This window comes from Mauremys mutica, chromosome 8, assembly GCF_020497125.1.
Source record: "Mauremys mutica isolate MM-2020 ecotype Southern chromosome 8, ASM2049712v1, whole genome shotgun sequence".
Lineage (NCBI taxonomy): Eukaryota > Metazoa > Chordata > Testudines > Geoemydidae > Mauremys > Mauremys mutica.
Genome location: NC_059079.1, coordinates 22691349 through 22714067, shown reverse-complemented (window position 1 = coordinate 22714067; position 22719 = coordinate 22691349). Strand labels below are relative to the sequence as shown.

The window sequence follows — 22719 nt, the reverse complement described above, 5'->3', positions numbered from 1 at the left end:
CCCCTTTCTTTTGTTCTTCCTCCTATTCATCCATCTACTTATAATGCTTCCATCACTCTGGTAACTGCTGAGCAGCAAGGTATACTTCTCTACACCATTTTGTTGATGTATTACGCTCTAGCTTATGCGCAGTGGAATACCAATGACATACCTAGTATATTTGGAGTGTTTTTCTCACACATCTGGTATCTTATACAGTAGACAAATGGTTAACGCAGACTGAAATGGGATAAATGGCAGGAATAGTCATGTCACGCAGAAGCAGATGAAGATTTGGGCTACAGGGCACTGGAGCTATGTCCTAGATGGCATACGCTGGATCTTCAATTAAATGGTCAGAAAACAAGGTGCTGCAACTGGTGGAAATGGAGGAATGAGATTCAGGTTTGGAATCTGGGTTGACAATTAATAGTGTATATTACTAGAAACTGAAGTAGGATTGAGTCAGATTTCTGACTACTATATTCAAATGTCAGCAGAGATAGAAATGAATGACTGGGAAGCTATAAACAGCTAATGCCGTTCAGAAACTCCACACTATATACTGAATTGGAATGCCCCTTGTTATTGATGTAATGACAGCTACACCATCTGTATAAGAGCACCTGACTTTTTGAACAGCGTGAAGAACTCCAAAGGACTGTAGAAGTAGCATAAAAGTAGCATAATTGTACAAAGGGCAGAGGAGAAATGAATCTGGATTTAATAAGATCTCAGAGGAAAGGGAACAAGGAAACTTCCCCCAACAGACACCAAAAATAATACCAGACTCTGAGATTATTTATTGATAAGTGTATCAATAAATAACTGTATTTATTGATAACTTTAAGTGTATCAGAAATAAGGCCCTGTAAAGTTAAGCACTCTCTGTTAAGGAGAGAAAGGCAGACAAGAAAGCCTAATTAAACAGGAATCAAAGGATTTACACTTAGACTAGGGAAATGTGGAGTGTTAATGCGTGGCTACCACAGCATGACTGCTAGAGAAGAAATAGATACAAGGAAAAGAAAAGGAGCTGTTACTATTTGAGTTAATTCACTTAGCAAGGAGTCCTCCCTTCCCCATCTCCAATAAATTCCACTTTAGTTCAGAATGCTTCCCCCAGCTCTCCTCACTTCTTAACCCTGGTTTAGAGCTACCCATGGTGCACTGCTCTCTGTGTCAAGGCCAAAGCTGCTACTGTGGATGCATTCTGCCGATACAAGAAACAGCGGTTTAATTACAGAGGTGGCTGTACATCAACGTAATTTAAATCCACTTGACTTCGTAGTGTAGCTATAGCCTTAATCTCATTTATGGGCTTGAGTGGTGTGCTGCACTTGTGCCGACCCTATGCCCATTAGTGTATTTCACCCTCAGAGCTGAAACAGGATTTAACTGGCATGGAAAGCTTTTCATGAGCGCGCTGTGTAGGGGGTGAATTTCACACAGAAGAAGCAGGGTTAAATAGCAATGTGTAAAGTTACCCGAAAGTGGTTAATACTATAGAACATCAAGAATGTGAAGATTTGCAAGAAGCACACAGGTATCTCAACCCAGGTGATATTTTTATCATTGATGGATTCTAGTGAATTTCCAATTAAAAGTTAATACTATATCAGCACATAGTAATGTAGGATTTATTGTCACCATCACCAGGACGCAGAACAGCATGAAACATCAAGATGTTATCTTCCTGCCTGGAACATACTGCGCAGGAAGGGGAAATGAATAAATTGCGCTTTTCAATTCAGGAAAAAACAGGTGCATTACTCAAAAAAGGGACTATGGTACCATGCCTCAATACGTAAGCCAAGATAGGGAGCAATGTGTGGCTACTGTGTACAGAGCCTGTGCTAGAAAAGGTGTTTGGTGGAGAAGGTGGTAAAGGAGTGAGAGAAACCAGAAAAGTGGTACAGGAAAAGAAAGAGACAGCGCAGATGATGCAAGTAACAGAACAGAGGATGATTTTGCACAGCTTCTGAAACTCAGCAAGGGTAGACAGCAATAGAATGGACATCCATTCCTTAGCAGGCCTGGAAGCAGGACTTCTGAAATGCTACAGTTGCTAGGATGCTGCTAAGAAACTGAATTGATGGGTATTACTGTCTGCTGCTTAATATGGCCAAGCTAAAGTCAGGAGATGGAAAGAGAGACTGATGAAAACTACTGATGTGTGAACCTTGAGATGCTGATCTGAATTTATCTCAAACTCTTTGTTCTGAAAATCAGATTAGAAATCACGTGAGACTGGATATTCTTACAAGAGCTCCTGTGATTCCTGCTTTTGACTCCAAGATAAGCTGTCATGTGATGTTTGGTACTTCCAATTCCAGGCCTGGCATAAATTATATATAAAAATAATTACCCCAATTGTTTTAAAAAAGAAGTGATTAGTCAAATTCCACTTAAAAAAATTTAATCAAGAGGATTAAAAGATAGGTTACTTCTACAGGATTCCATTAAAAAAAATTAATTCACTTCAAACTTAAAGAATATCAGAAAATTGGAGGCACTTGAAGAGCCATACCTAAACAGGTCTATGTTAGCAACAGCTTTACAACCATTTCACAGATAAGAGAGCTTCCAGTAAACTGTTTCCAAAGTTGAAGTTTAAATTACTGTCTGATATATCATTGTTAACAAGTTGCTTATATAATGCTACATACCACACAATACGTTTAATTTAATATTCATTTTAATAATGTGGGGATGAAATTGATTTAATAAGTCATGTATGAGATTTCATTTAGCATTTGAATTATTATTTTATAAAGTAATTGACCTAATCAGGAGCTCCTGATACAACAGGGATAGGTACCTTTGAAACAAGCAGGATGATAGATAGATAGATAGATAGATAGATAGATAGATAGATAGATGGTTGTACACAATTGTTGATGGTTATATTGTATTGGGTAAATAATTCAATACAGTACAAGTGAAAACTACTTTTTCCTACAAAAATTTTTTCATGCATAGCCCTTTCTTCTTCCAATTGGTAAGAAAGCTATTTGAAGTCCCTTTCTGATAGACCTTGCAGATATCACAGCTCTTGTCCTAACTACCATCCTTTTCCTCCACTCCCAACTCCAAGAAAAAATCCCCTACACATCCATGGCTTTACAGTTTCTGGAGTGACATTCCTTCATTCCCCAAAGTTCCACCCAAATCCAGAAGCACACTGAATTCCCTATGTTTCCTGCTACCTTAACAAAGCTGAATTTTTAGGTGAATACTGCCTAATATGAATTCTAGTAAAATACGGATTAATAATGCTATGAAAGGCAGCTACTTTATTACAGTTCAGAGATATAAGTAGCGTTCATGTTAGTTCAGTGAGCATCTTACCTGGTTTGAGGTGAGCAAATGGAATTTCACCTGTTAACAGTTCCCAGAGACACAAAGCGTAGCTGAAAACATCAGCTTTTATAGTGTATCGAGTACACTGAGTGAATACCTCAGGGGCCATCCAGCGTAGGTTCTGTGCATCAAAAAAACATCAATAATATGTTAATGGAGTGTTTTGTTCCTTTGCGGAGGATTTTTCTTTCTTTCTTTCTTTCACAACAAGCTAACAGATAAATCTTCTAATAACAAATAGTTATGATAGCATACGCAATTCGTGCAGTAAATCACCATACATTATATTGTGTCTTCAGGATTAGCATGGAATTCATTTCACCTGCATAAAGCTAGCATAATCAGGCTTTAGGTAAGAGAAGAGTAGCGTTGAGAGTGGTGCAGGAGTCAGGACTGGCTCTAGGCTCCATCATAGCAAGCATGTGCTTGGGGCAGCACAATTCCAGGGGCAGCATTCCAGCCATTCTTTTTTTTTTGTTGGTTTGTTTGGGCAGTTGCGCTCTTGGAGTTTGGGGTGGCAAAAAACCAAGAGCTAGCCCTGGCAGGAGTTGAAATCTACACTTCCAGTCTGAGACCAGGGTACAGAGCTTTAGCATGTCTAACTCCCTTTAACTACTACTCCAATTTAGGAGCTGGAATAATGATAATGACAACTATGCAGGGTATTAGAACGACTGGATCGGTGTATACATTAATCCTTTGGCTTCTCTCCTGGGCTATCATTGCATTTTGCAGGCACACATCTATGTGGCTGCTTCACAAACAACCTGCCACCCACTGGGCTCATGAGGAGTAGTGGGTCTTACTCTGCTCCTCTGCTACAGGGTATTGTCTTTTAAAAAGTTGGGCCCATATGAGCAATTTATTTGAAATAACTATACTGAGAAAAGAACTCAGAAAGAAAATCCATGTTGAATAACTGATTCCCTGTCAGAAATTCAGACTATCAGAAAGCAATATATATATATATATATATGGGATGGTTTGCATGTTATGCCTAAGAATTCAGGGGTGATAGTGCTAAAATGAGAACCATAAAATAATATTGTTTTTTGGGTACACGGTAGGGAGCTCATTTGTGAGTGCATAGTATGCATATTTTGTATCCAATAATTTCTGCTATTATAAAGGCTGATCTCAAACACTAAGAAAAAATTAGCATACAAAAGAAACAAAGCATTACACTGTCACTGTACAACATCATCGATTCCAGCAAAAACATATCAAATCTCATCATTTTCTCCTAGGCTGAGTTTGCACATAAATAGTATACTAATTAAATGGAAAAGAACAAGAAGGAAACCCCAGGTTGTTTTGTCATGTTGTCTTCATCCAGGGACTGCAGAAATCTAGATTCTGAGACAAAAAAAAAAAGGAAAGCTTTTTAAATAAACAACACTACAGATAAACCTCATTTTACAGAAGTCTTGGTGGAAACCCAGGACTTCCATAAAATTGGGGTTTTGTAAAATCAAGAAGAAATACAATATCCCACTATTAGATAAAGATACATGAAGGTATTCCCGATAAAATGGAGCTTCTTACATCAGCGAGCCAGATCTTCAGCTGCTATAAATTGGCATATCTTCATTGGCTTTCATGGCGATTTATACCTGCTGAGGATCCGTCTCAGAGTTTCTAAACTCAGGGTTAACTGTACTGGTGTGTCTAACTTCATTTAGATTCAAAACAAACAACACCAAAAACCTATACTAAAATTCAAAGGCACAGAAGACTGGCACTCTGATTTAATGTCATACTCCCTTTCAGCTGGCTGGTGATATGAAAGCTACAGGCTGCTCTAGTAGACTTCAGTTTCATAAGATCTTGTATGACTATAGCAAAGGCAATATATGAAATATTGATTGATTTATTTAGATGTAAATGATACATAAGTGCCTACCCAGAATTTTGGTACTTTGAGACACGTTAAAAGTACACTCCTACCTGTACAAACAAGAACACACCTAGCAGCGTCCCCAACCAGAATATAACCAGCAGAAAAGAAAAATATTTATCCGCTCAGCCATCCCTACAACTACCAGACCCCAGTGCATCCCTCCTTCTCCAGTAGCCTAGGAAAGTAGGTGGGATTTGCAAAGTGCCTTACTCTAATTTGGACTATTTCAAAGTTAAGAGCTCCTCACAGATGCTGTCCAGAGCATCGCCCTCCTCCCTCTCTTTAAAATTATGCTCAGGTACCTCTGCTGATTACAACTGCACTGATGTGGCACAGCGACTGAGTTGATATCTCAGATAGGCAGGTCCCAGGACATTTAGGGCTTTATAGGTGGAAACCAACTCCTTAAATTTCACTCAACACCAACAGGCAGCCACATGTGCCTCAGCCAGAAAATCTACTTAATTAGTGAGCCATTGCATTTGGCATTAGCCTCAGATCATTATGGGGAAGCCTGGTCAAAATTTGTCCCGACAAGAGGTATGATTACACTGCGAACACGCCCCCACCACCAACCTGGGGCTGCGAATCTCAGAGCCTGGTCAGCTGACTTGGGCTCATGCTATAGGGCTGAAAATAGCAGTGTGGATCAAAGGTGGTGGGTCACAGAGCTTGGGATCCAGCCTGAGTGGCAACATCTGCACAGCTATTTTTATCCCCATAGCATGAGCCCTGATAGCCTATGTCAGTTGACCTGGGCTCTGAGACTAGCTCTCATGGGTGGTTTTGTTTTGCAGTGTAGACATACCCAAAGTTCCATATCTGAATGGAATAGCCACAATCTCTTCTCTAGATGAAGATGAAAGAAAGCTCTCCTGGCCCCTGCTGCTCTAGGATTCTGTGATAAAAGCAGGGCTCCAACACTACCCCTGGACTGTGAACTCTAGTAACAAAAGATAGGAACACATCCTCAATTAAAGGGGCAGACAAAACCCTTGCCATTTTCCCCAGTTTCTTCCTCCATCCTACCAGCACAACTGCCTTCTGATCTAGATTGAGGCCAGGCCATTAGATCCTCATCCAGGCTCCAGTCTTGGCTAGACACTGGGTAAGGTGTTCAACTGCACTGGTTGAGTTAAAAGAGATATGTGGAGCAGGGGCTTATTGGCATTCTGAAAGTACTGTAGCTTGTACATGGACTGCAGCCTTGCCTCCTCTCTTACTCTCCACACAACCCTATATGCACCTTTAATAAGAGAGAGTACAAGATGGAACCCTGCAGAACTCAGCAGGACACAACTGCAATTGACCAAATCTACTCTCCGGGATATTTTTCAGAGAGATAATGAAGCAAAGTACAGCCTCATTCACTTTCTGATTCAGCAGAGAAAACAGAGCCCTAGTTTTTGAGAACTTGCTGACATTTTTCAGATTAATCACCAACACCTCACCTCCAAAATCAGCAACAACAGCATGGCCATCTTCATAGAGAAGAATATTGTGGCTGTAAAGAAAGACAATTGTTAGCATAGATAACAGTACGATAGTGCCCTGAAGCAATAGTGCATTTTAAGGTTCTGCCTCTTTTAGGGTGACCAGACAGCAAATGTGAAAACTTGGGACAGGCATGGGAGGGGGGGGGGGTAAATAGGAGCCGATATAAGAAAAAGACCCAAAAATCGGGACTGTCCCGATAAAATCAGAACATCTGGTCACCCTAGTCTCTTTATTGTGCTTGCTAGTATCTCAACCCCTTTTTAAGCAGAGGCTTGTCTGTACAACTGCCATCTCGTACAACAGAGTATACCTACCCCCACTCAGAGGACTAAAAAAGGCAAACCTGACAATTTTATAAATCAAAATGTCAGAGACATTTTCTAATTAGTTGTGGAACAAATACATTTTCTCAGTAGTAGTAGAGCAAATATAACAGATTTATGAATTACCAGTATGTGCACAGCATTACCAAAGTGAAAAAGATGACATTTGAAGATGAACCCAATGGTAGCCTTTAAATAAAATTATAAGGCCTGATTCTCCTCTCACACTGGTTTTACACCACTGTAACTCCATTAAATTAATCCCTAATTTACATGGATGGAAGAGCAGAAGCAGGCCTCTAGAGGCTAAATATTAGGGGATAACTGCTAGGAGGCACTGGAGCCTCATGAGGATGAGAAAACATAAATACATATTTGAAAATATTTTAGACTGATTTTCAAAAGATTCTTTCCCTTTGCATCACGAAGGCCTTATTTAATTTGCCCAGAATTACATTCCACTTTGCTCTGATTTTCATCAGCTCTAAATGGAAAAGTGCCAAATTGGTATTGCTCACCTAGATTTCAGATCGTTATGATGCTGTCTGAGGAGGTGGAAAAATGGGGGCCCTTATCATATTTCTGCACAAAGGGACCCTTGGCTACACTGATCACAGAGGAAGTATGGTACAAACTTCACTGTTATGAGACACAAGCTACCTTACCTTTTACCTTAGATTTTTAAAAATGTCTGTGAAGACATTATTCGTGTATAATTTCTCAAATGTTTTAGGCACTTAAGTTTAGACACAGTCTTTCCTTCAACATCAGATATACTGTGCACCTCCTAATTATGCCTGGTTTATTTTAACTGTCTGATGCTCACAGACCAGATGCCAGCTCATGCCAAGGCCCGAGACCTCACTGAACACTTATAAATGCATAACTGGAAATCAGTCTTACTTACCTGTGTGTTAGCATTATCAAAATAAATATTAAATGTTAGGTTGATGAGAATGTGTTTAGTGTTCTATAAAATGCTCATAGTAGGCCACATGTATTCTTCTCAGCCAACTATACCCCAGGTTATAAAGTAAAAGCAAGCATTTGCATTGGAAACCTCTGCGACTATGTAACTCATCAAATAGGGAAAAAGCCTTGTGTAATGCAAATGATGGTCTCTAACAAGAAGTTAAATCCTGTTCATTAAATGCAAATGAGCTATTGTGTGAGGTCAAGGATCAAAGACTTTATTAAGTGCATTCCTCCTCCCGCTCCCACACCACGAAGAAGGGATCTTCATGGGAACTGTTGATGTCAGCTTTGTTTCTGTGAAAAGGAGACACATGGAAAAAATCTACATCTCTTTGCTGTTTGAATTCACATGGAGCCAGAGACTCTAAACTGAAGTGAGAGATCACCCAGTTATCCCTGGGTTTGCCCTGAAAGACATTTTGAATTGACAGATCACTACAACTCTGCCACTCTTAGGATTTAGATTGCAACTTATTTGTGTTATATGCCTGTTTGCTTTAACCTGTAAATAACTCTTATTTCCTTTTCCTAACTTTAGATAGTTTATTACAGGATTGGATACAGGCTTTGTCTTTGGTGTAAAATCTAGGGTGTACCAATTGATCTGGGGTAAGCGACTGGTCTCTTGGGACTGGAAGCAACCTGAATATTTTGTGATGTTTGGTATAAGTGACCATTTTTCACTAAGTCCAGCTTGCCTGGATGGCAAGACAGACTGGAGAACCGAAGGGGACTGTTTGTGATTCTGTGGTACTACTGATACAGTGATCCGATCCAGGAGTTCACATTTGTTACTGGGTGGGTGAAATCTAATTATAGAACATACCACCAGTTTTGGGTGTCTGCCTGGTGTTTGACAGTTTACCCTGAGGTAGGCATTCACAGTCATCAGTCACTCCAGACAATGTGACAGATTGAACATCCATACGACTATAACTTATGCAAACAAACTCCAAGGTGAAATCCTGGTCTCATTGAAGTTAACAGGAGTTTTGTGATTAATTTTAATGAGTCCAGGATTTCACCCCTACACTCTATTATGTTTGAGCTCCATGGTGTCCCTGTTTATAGTATCTCAGGGAATTAAGTATGGAACAACTCATGACTTTTGTCAAAACTTTTATGACAGAAAGGGCTAGATCCACATCTGGTGTAAATCGACATCGCTCCATTGACTTCAGGGGTGTTAGTACCACTTAGTGCAGTGGTTTTCAAGTCTTTTCATTTGTGGACCCCCCAAAAATGTATAATTGGAATCTTAGACATAGTCTGCTGACGCCCAGGTGTTTGTGGAGCACAGGTTGAAAACCACTGACTTAATGTATTACTGCTTTATCTTCTGAGTAGTGAAATCAATTTTCCTTGTCACTGTGTGACTCTGGGGTGATTACATTTGTAATATAGTATTCATTACTGGACACCACATTACCAGAAAACTATTGAAAAAAAAACTGAGGGGAGAATAGTAAAGATGCCATATATTCTGTCTACTCTGCTGGACACAGTATATGGGATAAATTTACAAAAATGCTTAAGAACCAGAGTCTTGAAAGTATTTAGGCCCAAAGAAGTAGACAGGTAGGAGTTAAGAAGGGAACTGATTTCAATGAGGATTAAGTGCCTCAGCATCTTTGAAAATCCGACTAGGTGCTTATCTGCATCTTTAGGCACCAAAATACTTTTAAAAAATGTGCTCCTTACAAGCCTATGCCCCATTGACTTTCAATGGTAATTAGGATCCTTAAATACCTAAGTAACTTTGAAAAAGGAACTTAGGATTCTAAGTCTCTTAGGCACTTTTGAAATTTTTACCTTAGAGCTTTAAAACTTGGGAGGTACAATAGCTTACTGGTTAGCACCCATGGTAGCGAGTTAGTGCACCCGAGTTCCACTCCCATCGATACACTAACTTGCTCTACAGACTTGGGATACCATATGCCCTCTCTATGCCTCAGTTTCCTCATCTGTAAAATGGAGATAATGCTTACTCTGCTCTTTCCTGGGTGCTGGCTGGTGAGTCTTGCCCACATGCTCAGGGTTTAACTGATCACCATATTTGGGGTCGGGAAGGAATTTTCTTCCAGGGCAGATTGGCAGAGGCCCTGGAGGTTTTTCGCCTTCCTCTGCAGCGTGGGGCATGGGTCACTTGCTGGAGGATTCTCTGCACCTTGAGGTCTTTAAACCACAATTTGAGGACTTCAATAACTCAAACACAGGTTAGGGGTTTGTTACAGGAGTGGGTGGGTGAGATTCTGTGGCCTGCATTGTGCAGGGGGTCAGACTAGATGATCATAATGGTCCCTTCTGACCTTAAAGTCTATGAAAAGTGCTTTGAGATCTACAGATAAAAAGAGATATTCAAGTATCTATGTAGGTCTTTGTATCAAGCCAAACACCAGGACATCTGAGTATTATTATTAGCTAAGGGCACAAAAATGGTTCGGGGGCTGACTTAAAAGGAAAGATTTCAAGAATTATAAAGACGTAGCTTGTTAAACAAACGGTAAAAGGGGAGCATGATAAGTCTATACATTTTTTTAAGGTGTCGACACTATGCATAGAGAGTAATCATGGGATGGGAGGCAGGAGGGAGTACAATTAGGAGTGATGTGATGAAATGTAAGAGGTCAAAGTAGCATTAGATCTGCTTCCAGTGAAGTTAGTAGCAAAACTCCCCTGAACTTCAGTGGGAATAGGATCATAGCATTGGTTTGCACTGCAGGAATCAGTATTTAGACTATTGCTTAGAACTCTGCCCTTAATCATAGCACTTACATCGAATCTTCAAAAAGTTTAAATCAAACCATGGAAGAAAAATTACTTTTTCATTATTTTGTGAGTGAAAAGCCAAACTTTTGGGTTTCACTTGTCATACTAAGCTTGTCTCACAGTTCTAGTGGAAAGGACCAGCACTGGCTGATTTTTGGAACAACATATCAGTCAGTGGATCTCAATTTTTTATATGTGTTCTGAATATATTGAACTCAAACGTGACAAATCTATGTGACAGGCCATTGGAAGTTCAAGCCAATGCCAATTGAAAAAGATGGACTATATGCAATACTTAGATACCACAGATGACTGCCACTGTATCTTCTCTTTTTTCTAAAGCCAGTCTCAGGGTTCAGAGGACTCTGGCAACAGGACTCAAGCATAATTCTGTTCACCTAAGAATATTGAGGGCACTGATCTGGATCTAAGTGAAATGGGGAGATTCCCTTTTAAAAATACCGTCTGCCATTGCTCGGGGTTACTACCAAATACTCACAGTACTCATAGGCAACATCACCCATCATGCAATTTCATTATTCCCAGATATACTACTTCCAAAAGGCACTTACCACTTGCCCATCATACTGAGAAAATGATGTCTCCAATGAAGTAGGAGCACTTTGTGATACATCAGTGAAAGTGATTAACCTGCATGATGAGAGAGGCATAGCCATAGACATGCCTGGAAGCATTCCAAGGGTTAAATATACTGAGCTAATTAGGCTTCATTTTTAATCTCATCACATCATTAAAGTCATTAGTTTACAAACACATCTGCCTGATGTGAAATCACTCATATAATTAAAAGCAAGACAATATATGGAAGCTGGCTGTTAGTAGCTTGATAAAGTGCAGGAGACTCAGGTCTGGAGGTGAAGCAGGATTTCTTGATGCCTACACTAGCAGATCAGAGGCACCAAAGAAATTATGTGCTAGGGTTTGGGGCTGGGGATGTGGGAGCATGCTGCAGCTGCTTACCAAAGAGGGTTCATGGGAGGGAAATAATGCTGTTCAGAATGAAGTGGTGGAGGCTCCTTAATCATTGGCATTTGGTCATCTAGTGGCATGGGATAATCCCTGCTCAGAGCAGGGCAACTGCAGAGTTATTTGTAAAAGCTCATTAGCTGTACTGACCTATGTAAAAATTTTAATTTCAGTGAAATCTTTGAAACTATAGCAACTGAAAACTCCAATAAATGTGAAGGATTGCAGAACTATGACGTTACCTCAGACTGTCAGCAGAGGTATATTTGAAGGCTTACAGCTAAGCCTTGGATTTGTCCAATAACCATTGGGATTCAAGAGGTGAATTATGAGATTTGTATCATAGTTAAACCCATTTATTGAGGGTAATGTGAACAAAACACTGCCCTCTTTATTGACTATTTGTTCAACACCAGGGAATGCAATGGGGGACAGTGATAATGTCTATGAATAAATCTAACTATACACATGTATCCTCTCGATAATGGGATTCCTACAAATAAGTTCCCAAGAATCAACAAATCAGCTACAAAGTAAATTTCTATGTATGGTTATAAATCCTTATCTATTTTATAGGCGTGTGATCTCGTGAGCAGTTAGGTAACAGAGCCACAAAGCAAAACAAAGCAGAGCAGTTCTGACACTGAAACTGTGAGTGAGATGATGCTCTAATTAGATAAGAACCAAATGGGCTTTCTTTTTATATTTTCACTTCCATAGCTTCAAATGAGAAGAAATGGTACTTGGCTCTTGGAAAGGAACGGATTTTGATTTAGGGGGCAACTCACTGCTGGAACTTGACTGAACAGAAAAGGGACAGTGTGACACAATGGGTGAGCATGTTAGCCTTTTATGTCTGGAGATTTTGGCTCAAATCCTATTGTAATGGGCTGGTTTTGTGTCTATGAGTGATATTGCGCTATTGTCGCTGGCCCATCGAGAATCTCTGAGTCCTACTAACAGGGTAAGCTAAAGGCATCGTTCTTTAGCTCAAGTAGGAGAGGCCTGTATTTTTGGATGGGAAGAACTGGGATTCTAGGCCCTGTGTTTGTGCGGGTCATTTATATATTTATATTTACAATAAATGCCTAATTCAGCCTAATTCCTGGGGGACACTTACTCACATGAACAATAAAAATACAACTCAATTCAGTGTGTCTGACAGCTTCTGCTTAGGAGAAACCCAGGACAAAGACTGATAAGGGATGCTGTAATGTGGGATTTTGATGCAGGATGCCACAGAGATTTGAGATTTGTGCATCTCTTCATAGATTTGTGCAAACTTCATAGAGGAAGTTTGTCGCCAGCTCTCACTATACCTAATCATAGCCAGTTCCATCAGCTCCTCACTTTTAAGAGCACCAAACTCACCCATAAAATGTAAGAAAATCAAAATAAAGTTAGCTGTATTTCCAGTATGTTACTTATCTCCTTTATCTGTTTGTTAATCACTTAAACTTCCTAGGTCAACATTCTGATTGCTGGAACAATCACTCATCCCAGTTAAAGTTATAAAGAGAAGAGAAAGTTCAATAGCGAAATGAGAAAGGAAAGGAAGGGAATCAGGTTAAAATGCTAGAAATCTGAACATTCTTACATAGCCATTTTCTCATTAAGAGACATGGGGGGGAGGTAGGGGAGAAGCATTTGTAAGTTTTAGAGTCAAATGGAAGAGCGCTCCCAGAGAGAAGCAGCTGAGAAGAGCTGTGATTGATCAAGAACAAGGCTTTATATAGTTTATCAAAATAGATCATACTCTGGCAACTCTGTGACACTGGGATGGCTTAACTTTATCTCTCAGAAACATAAACTTCACTCATGCAGTTCCTCAGCTTCCAAGGATTTGAAACTGCTAACATCTGAGGACGTGCTGTAAATTACTACAAAAAATATTGGCTCAAGGATATTTGTCTCACCCATCCACATGAAGCTGAGATGTGTAACATCTTTAAATATACATACACAGAGATAACCCAGCAAAAGGAGCTGATGCTACTAACCTACAACTACTGCATGTTTGTACCTACAGTTCTCTGAGTAGGTTTCTCTCGAAATTTGAACTGAATCAAGATTTTAGAATTGGGTTCTGAGGGCTAGATCCAATTCTCACTGAAGTAATTGGAAAGCTCCTCTTGATTTCAATGATAGCAAGATCAAGGCCTTTGCGCATAAAACAGGATTTAGTGCAGTTATGCAGTGATGGGGATGGTAGTTTACTGTTTTGCAAAATATTATCAATAATGGACCAAGTTTTTACTAAACAATAAGATAATTAAACTTTTATTTAAAAGTAAATGCTGGGCAATTCCACATATCAGAGATAATACAATGCACATCCCATGGCTCTCCGTTTCTAAGTTACTTAGACCTGAATCCAGAGTCCAGCACAAACCCTGAGTAGCCACAATGGGCACTGAGGATATATGCAGGATGGGTAGGAATGCTCCCACAAGTCATGGAGTTGCTGCATAGCTGTTTTGTGGTGTCTACTCCAACCCAATGGATGTGGTGGACTCCTGTAGCCCTTTAAGCAGATTGGAAAATGGGTGATTCTGCATAGCAATGAATACTATGGTTCATCCTGTATCTTGCCTACCCCTACCCCTATACATTGCCACACACACAGAATTCATTTGCAACTGAGCTCTATGCAGTGCAGGTGTCTCACTGGAAATGAATTGGTCCGTGGCGGAGGGGCCTAGATTTGTTGTGCAATGCTGAGTTCCTAAGAGGCAGCTCACAGGAAGCCTGGAGTGCCTTAGGATCTTCAGAAATGAGAGGAGATGATTGATTATGTGGCTCTAGGAAGAAGGATGAAAGCATCTGGGGCTCAACTGGTGTTCTTGTCCATTCTCCCTGTTGAAGGAACAGGCCCAGGCAGGGGTCATTGAATCGTGGAAGTAAATGCATGGCCACACAGGTGGTGTTAGCGAGAGGGCTCTGGCTTCTACAATGAGCTGATGTTCCAGGAAAGAGGATTACTGTGCTGGGACGGGCTCCAGCTATCAAATACTGGGAAGAGCATTGTGATGGGGCGTCTGCCCCACACTGGCCTGTTAGAGGTTAATAGAGCTCTATGGTGGCTGCGTGAAAAGCAGCCAATAGGAAAGGAGCTGTGAGGAGCACCCAGTCAAGGCTGGACAGGCTCTTAGCAGGAGGAAGGAGAGCCAGCACCCTGGATAGAGCAGTGCTGCTAGCAGTGACTGGGCAGTGGGGGGGGAGGGGAGGACAGGGAGCTAAAGACCGCTCTGGGTTGGCTGCAGGAATTCAGTCTGAGGCCTGAGGCAAAGGCAAAGAGGGTGCTGAGGCCACAGGGAAGTGGCCCAGGGAAAGATACTGAGAGGTTGGAGGGGATACAGCATGCGGCTGCCATCTACAAGGTTCCTGGGCCGGGACTCAGAATAGTGGGCAGGTTGCATCCCCCCTCACCACTGAGGAAATGGCCAGACAATTGGCTGCAGTTGCCACTGAGGGAAGTGGCTGGACAGCAGACTGCAGCTCCCCTGGAAGGGGGGAGAACAGAGTGGGCCATGGCCAGAGGGCTGTGTCATGAAGAGGATGCCGCAGTCCTGGAAGTGACGTGGGTCCTGGAGCAGAAGTGACAGCAGCGAGAAATCACCAGAAGAAGGTGTGCTGGCAAGTACAGCTAAGTCCCAAGACAGCCAGCAGGAGGCGCTAGCATGGTGAGTCCCACCACATCACAAGCATCCTTTGGACATTGTCTGGCTAACCTGAGCTTTAAACTAGATCCTATGGGGGATGGTGACAAAAATACAGCCAATGCGCACGTAGGTTCAAATAATGAAGACAAGGGGAAGAGGTTAATTTCTGGAGACGAAACTAGAAACCAGAACTTCATTAAAAAGGCAAGAAAAGCAACAGAGCAGTCTGAACAATATTTTTGAAGCCTGTAGACACATGCCAGGAGTATGGGGAACAAGCAGGACAAACTGGAAGTCATGGTACATGAAGAAAATTATGACAATTGGCATTACAGAGACTTGGTGGGACAACTCCCATGACTGGAATACCAGTATTGAGGGATATAGCCTTTTACGAAAGGATATATCTGGGGGGAAAGGAGGTGATATTGTGGGGGGTCTATTACTGACCACCATATAAGGAAGAAGTGGATGAGTCATTCTATAAACAGGTAACAAGATTAGCTAACACACATGAGCTAGTATTAATGGGGGATTTTAACTTCCATAATATTTGTTGAAAGACTATTACAGCAAAACCTATATCCTGCAAATTCTTAGCATGCATAGGGGACAACTTTCTGATTCAATCAACTCGGAGAAATAGTAGACAAGGTCCCATGGGAAGACCAATTAGGAAGAAAAGGAGTTGAAAGGGGCTGGCAGTTTTTAAAAGACATAATACTAGAGGCTCAGCATCAAGCTATTCTGAGGCAGATGATAGATAAGAAGAGTCACAGCCCACCCCTTAGCATCCAGGCCCACCCAAATCTGAGCACGGGTGTAGTGCTAACACATCAGCCTGGAGCGTCACTTGGGCACCTGAAATCCAGGACGAAGCGGTGCACCTGCCCTTCAGAAAGCTATGCTCTGGCAGCTCTGCCTTGCCATTTTCTGAGCTGCCCCATGTGCGTGCCCAGCTTGGCAGATGAAGTCTTTTGTCTGGGGGCACCAGGGTTAGGAAGAGGGAGTGGCGTTGGGGGAGAAGCTAAGCTAGCACAGTCTGTCATTGCGTGTCCACCCTAAAGTTGGGGCTCATCCAAATTTCCACTCCTAGCTACTCCACTGTTATGCCGGGAGGGGGAATTTCACTCACAATGTAATAAACATTTCACATGATTATTGTACTGAGCATTCAGTTAAGTATTACAGCATGATTGTAGCACATGGCTGGATGGCCTCACTTCCCAGCATCAGCATGGCCTGTACTTGGAATCCAGTGCAGAGGCAAAAGTGCCTCTGTGGGCATAACCCTGGCTCGCAGCAGATCACCCAAGATCTGCAGGTTTTCAGGAGCTGGGCTGCCTTTCAGTTCTAGTGGGTGAAGAGCCTGAAAGCATAACCAAGTGGAAAGCCAGTGAGTCAAAACTTGTGGAGTTTCTATTCTCCTTCCTGGAAACTATCCACGCAGGTGACGATTTAGCTCTCTATATAAGGAAGTTGTGCATTAATCTTACATCAAAGAAGGGAAATGGCAGTTGAGCACGATGTCATTTTCTCCAGCTATATCCTGCTTTTTGCACAGAGCTCCTGAGACTTTGCAGACCATATTCAAGTTGCAAATAGTTAGTATTCTAAAGATGTCCATGTCTTCAGACTACATTGCACGTTGTGGATACTTTGTATTCTGCACTTATCCAGCAGTTCAGAACTCTTTCTTCGCCAAGAATTTATTTTTTCTTATTTGGTAACTATGATATTTAACCTTAAAACAGTAGATACAATAATCCTGCTGAAGCTATGAATGCATCACACATACTTTAGATACTGATTTCTGAGTGGATCTGGCCACTGATTCTCTAAAAATGAAGTTTTTGAATACAACTAAAAACTACTAGGCAGCTGTGGTTTAGTTCATCCCCAAAGCAATGCTGCAGAGGGTGTGGGAGAGTCATTTAATTTCTTACTAGTCACAGAAAGACATTGTACAAAGTATGCAATTAAAATGATTATTTTTTACAAGATTTAATATGAAAATTTATATTAACTATTCAAACTATTAGCTATTATATTTATATTCAAACTAATTAAAATGTCAAAGTCAATTTATAATATATTAAACTTCCTGTTTTCAGGCCAACTTCCACTCTCAGTTACACAATTGCAAGATCACCGACCAAGTAAAATGGAGGGTTTCAGTATAAGCAATTAAAAAATTAACAGTTATTTACAGAAGATTTCTAATTACTGTCAAAATGTCCCATATTTGAACATTCAGTGGAGTGTATTTTGCCTCTTTTGCTGACTTTTCCATTTCTAAAACCACCTTCTGGTAAATTAGAGATTACTACTGAACTTTTATTATAGCTTGACCTCAGACATTTTTATTAGAACATAGCTGGTTTATGATGTGACAAGACATGCAGACCACTGCAATGCTTGTTTGCTGGGTTTTTTCTTGACACAGTTGTGAGAAAGTCTGACCCTAAGAGCACCCCAATGCCAGCTGGCACACTATCATCATGATATTTACCCCAAAGATGGCATGTAATATATCATTGGGAAAACAAATGACTCGCTGATCATTAATATTCCTGCATGATGTATGTACTGTCAACCCGCAAAGGATTTAACAGAGGCGCTAGAAATATGTGACTAAAATGTGTTTAAACCAGGCATGTTAGGGAAGTTGATAAACAGGCTTTCTCCAAACAAAAGAAAGAGGCCAACAGCTCACATCAGGTGCAGCCAAACTCATTTATATTGGATGTTGTGGGAAGAGATCACTTGCACTGTAAAAATCACCAGTGTGGGAGGAACCAGCATGGAGTCCACACCTGACAGCATGGTGACCGTCTAGACCCAGCAGGGAAAAGGAACTTTTTCTGGGGATACCCTTCAGAAGAATATATATCAAAAATGTATTGGACTATAAAGAGAGGGGGCAGTACCTCTATACTATCTTTCACCTGAAGAGACAAAGGAACCAAGCACTTGGAGCTCTGTGAAGGGCCCTGGCCAGAGAGTCTGGTCAGCCATGCTGGAAAAGAAACTTGGTGAGAAACGGTTCTTTGAACAAGAGACTCTAGTTTGTTAAATCAGGTTTAGTCATAGAAGCATATTCTTATGTTTGTAACCATCTCTATTCTTACTCCTGATATCAGTTAAACCTGTTTCCTTTTATTAATAACCATACTTTACTTTTACTACTATCCAATTCAGTGCTTTGATTTTAATAGAGTGTTAACACCAGGTAAGGTAGCAGTATTCTCTTAAAAGGATCAGCAAATTTGATAAGGTTTTGTGAATGTTACAGTAAGGAGGAGCAGTGCACTGCAAAAAGGCTTCTCTGGGGAACTTGGGAATTGGGGTTTACTGATTGTTACTGGCTTGGCAAGGTTTGGATGGGCAGAGTCTGTTGGCAAGGCAGACAAGCTGGGATGTCAGGGAGCTGGCACATACCTTAGCAGCAGCAAAACTCTCTCTTGCTGAGGCTGAGTGGGTGACAGAGGGGCCACAATTTTGGGAACCCCAGCAAAGTGTCACAGTAAAGTACAGGACTAGATTATGGAGCCGCAGCACCTGGCATAATTTAGACTCACTCCATTTATAGTGGTTTTCTCCAAAACCACCAGTGAACTGCTCTGGTTCCCTAAGATTGGCTGAGGGTACAGTAATTTGTTTGTTTGGTTTGTTGCTACCCTGGAACATTGCTCCACTGCTTCTGCAGTGGGATAGCATAGGATGGCCAACTCTGGTCCAATGCTGGGGGAATTTCCCACAGGGCCTTTCTGCCTACTTCATGCCCCCTGTGCACTCTCAGAGCAAGGGACACACAACAGGGAGCAGAATCTGCCCCATAATTTTGTATTTCTATTTTTTAAAGTTCTGAGTGCTTACACACGCCTGGCTGGCTAGCAAGCTCTGTTTACAAAGTTCTGCTAGCTCACCAAAGCCCTGTGTCTATAGGCAGGCAACATCAATGAAGAAAAGGTGGATTGTAATTCTTTGGTCTAATTTTGGTTGCTGGGTTTAGTGTGTGGGTGCTGAGGGGTGGTGGTGGCCCATGATATACAGGAGATCAGACTAGATACTCCATGGTCCATTCTGGCCTGAAACTCTATGACCCCATAGGTATGTCTACACTGATATAAAAAACCCATGACAGAGTCTCAGAGCCTGAGTTAGCTGACTTGGAGTACAGGGTACAGAGTACAGGGCTAAAAATAGCAGTTTAGATGTTCAGGCTCAAGCTGGAGCCTGAGCTTTGAGACCCTTCCCCCCCATAAGGCCTCAGAGCATGAACGTCTATCTCTGCAGTTTTATAGCCTCCCAGTCCAAGCTCTGTGAGCCTGAGTCAGCTATTGCAGTGTAGACATACCGTGTGACTCTAAAACAGGGGTCCCCAACGTGGTGCCTGCAGGGGCATCTAAACGCGCCCGCGTCCTGGCTGGCGGTCGAGCATCCGCCGAATTTCTGCGGTGTTTCTGCAGCGACGCCTCTCGATGATGTCACTTGTCAGCGGCGAGGCGTCGCTGCCGAAACGCCACAGAAATTCGGCAGATGCTTGACCGCCAGCCAGGCAGATGCTCCACCACCGCCACAGTCCTTCGTCTGGCTCCTGCCAGACGAAAAGGTTGGGGACTACTGCTCTAAAACTTCAAGAAAAGAAAGCTAAGCACTTACAGTAACTCCTCACTTAAAGTCATCCCGGTTAACGTTGTTTCGTTGTTACGTTGCTGATCAATTAGGGAACATGCTTGTTTAAAGTTGTGCAATGCTCCCTTCTAATGTTGTTTGGCAGCCGCCTGCTTTGTCCACTGCTTGCAGAAAGAGCAGCCCATTGCAGCTAGCTGGTGGGGGCTTGTAACTAGGGTGGACCGGCAGCCCCTCTATCAGCTCCCCGCTCTCCTAAGTTCCCTGTGCAGCAGCTACCCAGCAGGCTATCAATTGCCGGCAGTTCAGCTGCCCCTCCCCCCACTGCCATGTGCTGCTCCTGCCCTCTGCCTTGGAGCTGCTCCCCAAGACTCCTGCTTGCTATGCAGGGGGAGGGGAGCTAATGTCAGGGTGTCCCCCTCCCCCTTGCTCCTGCATCCCACTTACCCCATCTTCCATAGAGCAGGGGGATCACACGACAGGGCTCAGGATGGAGGGAGCTTGCTGGTAGCAGCTGCGGTCTCAGCAAGCTGATCTAATTAACAAGGCAGTGTACTTAAGAGTAGAGTCAGTGTATTTAAAGGGGATATGCCCATCTCTCTCTCTCACATACGGTGTGTGTCTCTGTCTCTGTCTGCGATGCTGTCTCCCTTCCCTCCATTCCTGCTGCCTTGTAGAGTGTGAGAGTTAACCCTTGAGGGCTCAGCCAATTGCTAGTTCATCATTTAGCAGTAAGGCATTCCCTGGGAAATATCCCACCCTCTGACTTCTCCACTTCAACCAAGCTTTCACAATCATCATCACTGTGTACCAGTATTAAATTATTTGTTTAAAACTTACACTGTGTGTATGTGTGTGTATATATGTGTGTACACACATATAGTCTTTTTGTCTGGTGAAAAAAATTTCCCTGGAATGTAACCCCCTCATTTACATTAATTCTTATGGGGAAATTGGATTAGCTTAAAATCGTTTTGCGTAAAGTTGCATTTTTCAGGAACGTAACTACAACGTTAAGTGAGGAGTTACTGTATAGGGATTACATAAATAAAGATGACACTCTGTCTCTCTGACTGGTCTGACTTTCAGGTAAAACACTCAGGGCATGATTCTGATTTCGCAGTGGTTAAATAAGGCATGATTCCATGAAGTCATAGCTCTTCAGCTAATAGTTCTCCTCCAACCTCCCTTGAAACTTAACAGATAGGCAAGCAGAGGAGGGGAGTTACCTGTGGAAATGTAGGGAGAGCAGCCATCAGCTCCATTTCTTCTCAAGCAATCCCAGCCAATGACACAACTATGGTTTTCTGTCTTATAGACTTTATTAGGAGAGCCAGAAGCAGCTTGGCAAACCAAGATTGCAAGTATGGGTGGGCTTAAAGCAATGTCTGGGACCAGGGGTCATCCCTTTCAGTGGAGGACAAAACTGGAGCACGGATTTCTGAGGACAGAAATAACTATTATCCACCAGCTAATGACTTAGTGTTTTCAATGTGTGCTACTGTGACCTCTAACTCCTATTCCACAGAGCTGGAGATAGGAGTAGGTCATGCAAGCCTAGAACATGGTTGGCTGGTTTTGGAGGTGCTGGCTCTCATACTGGTGAATAACAACAGTGTCACTTTAATGTTTATTCCCTGTATATTTTCCAAGCATTCTTCCCTATAAGGTGCCTTTCTGAACTTTGGTGTGAAATCTGAGCTTGCTGGGAGTTTTCATTCTTCTATGGAAGGCTTCCACCGAAAAAAGGGTGGGACACTGTCAGGACATCTAAGCAACTAGCTGTGGCTGGAGCAGGAGTAGTGTGTCAGAACTAGCAGGGAGCAACCCAACAAGGGTTAAGGAGACCAGAGAGACTACTTTCATTAGGAGCCTATATACCTCCAGTGGGGTCATCTGGTTAGACTCTTGCCTGCTTGTGCATTGGCTGGGTCCTTAGGCCTCTCAGGTAATTATCTCAAATAACTCATCAAGCTCAGAACACTCAGGCTCCAGGATGACTCATCAGCTTCAGAACACTCATCTCAGACATAATATTCTGAAATTCCAGAAACACTCTTTCCTCCCACCCCTTAACTAATTCCAGGTAGGCCCCCCACCTTTGCTGAGTAAATCCTGGATAGTACAAATGTACTTTAAAATCTCATACAAAATACAAATATTACTTCCCACTTTTCGATTTCCTTAATAGTAGTAAGGTGTGTTTAATAGGGAGGTTGCTATAGTCTCTCAAAGATGAGACTTGAAGGTATTCTTAACAATGGTGCCATTCAGTAAACAATACTATCTAGCTTTTTATAGCACTTTCCATTAGTAGATCTCAAAATGGTTTACAAAGGAGGTAAGTACCATCATCTCCATTTTACAGACAGGGAAACTGAGGTACACAAAGGTGAAATGACTTGCCCACGGTCACCTGGCATGTTAGTGGCAGAGCTTGAAGTAGAACTCAGATCTGCTGAATCCCAGTCCAATAGTCTGTTCATTAAGCCCCATCGCCTGTTATATTATCATCCTATCTACCCACTCCCAGTGTGAATACATGTGCATATGAGTGATGGACTCTATCTTGACTGATACAACTGGGGGTGCCTGGAGTTAAAAAGAATAGGCTACAACAGCTTGAGCT

The 22719-nt window shown here is 42.0% G+C and overlaps 1 protein-coding gene across 3 annotated transcripts in view; it reads right to left on the bottom strand.

The window, feature by feature from the left end:
* The window catches only part of LOC123375589 (serine/threonine-protein kinase TNNI3K), a 188329-nt gene that overhangs the window by 50349 nt on the left and 115261 nt on the right, over positions 1-22719 (bottom strand). For all 3 annotated transcript variants that reach the window (XM_045026599.1, XM_045026600.1, XM_045026601.1), the window contains 3 exons: positions 6694-6746; positions 4646-4698; positions 3331-3463 (listed from right to left, as the gene is read on the bottom strand). In XM_045026599.1, the coding sequence (XP_044882534.1) occupies positions 3331-3463; positions 4646-4698; positions 6694-6746 (239 nt within the window). The remainder of the gene's footprint in view (positions 1-3330; positions 3464-4645; positions 4699-6693; positions 6747-22719) is intronic.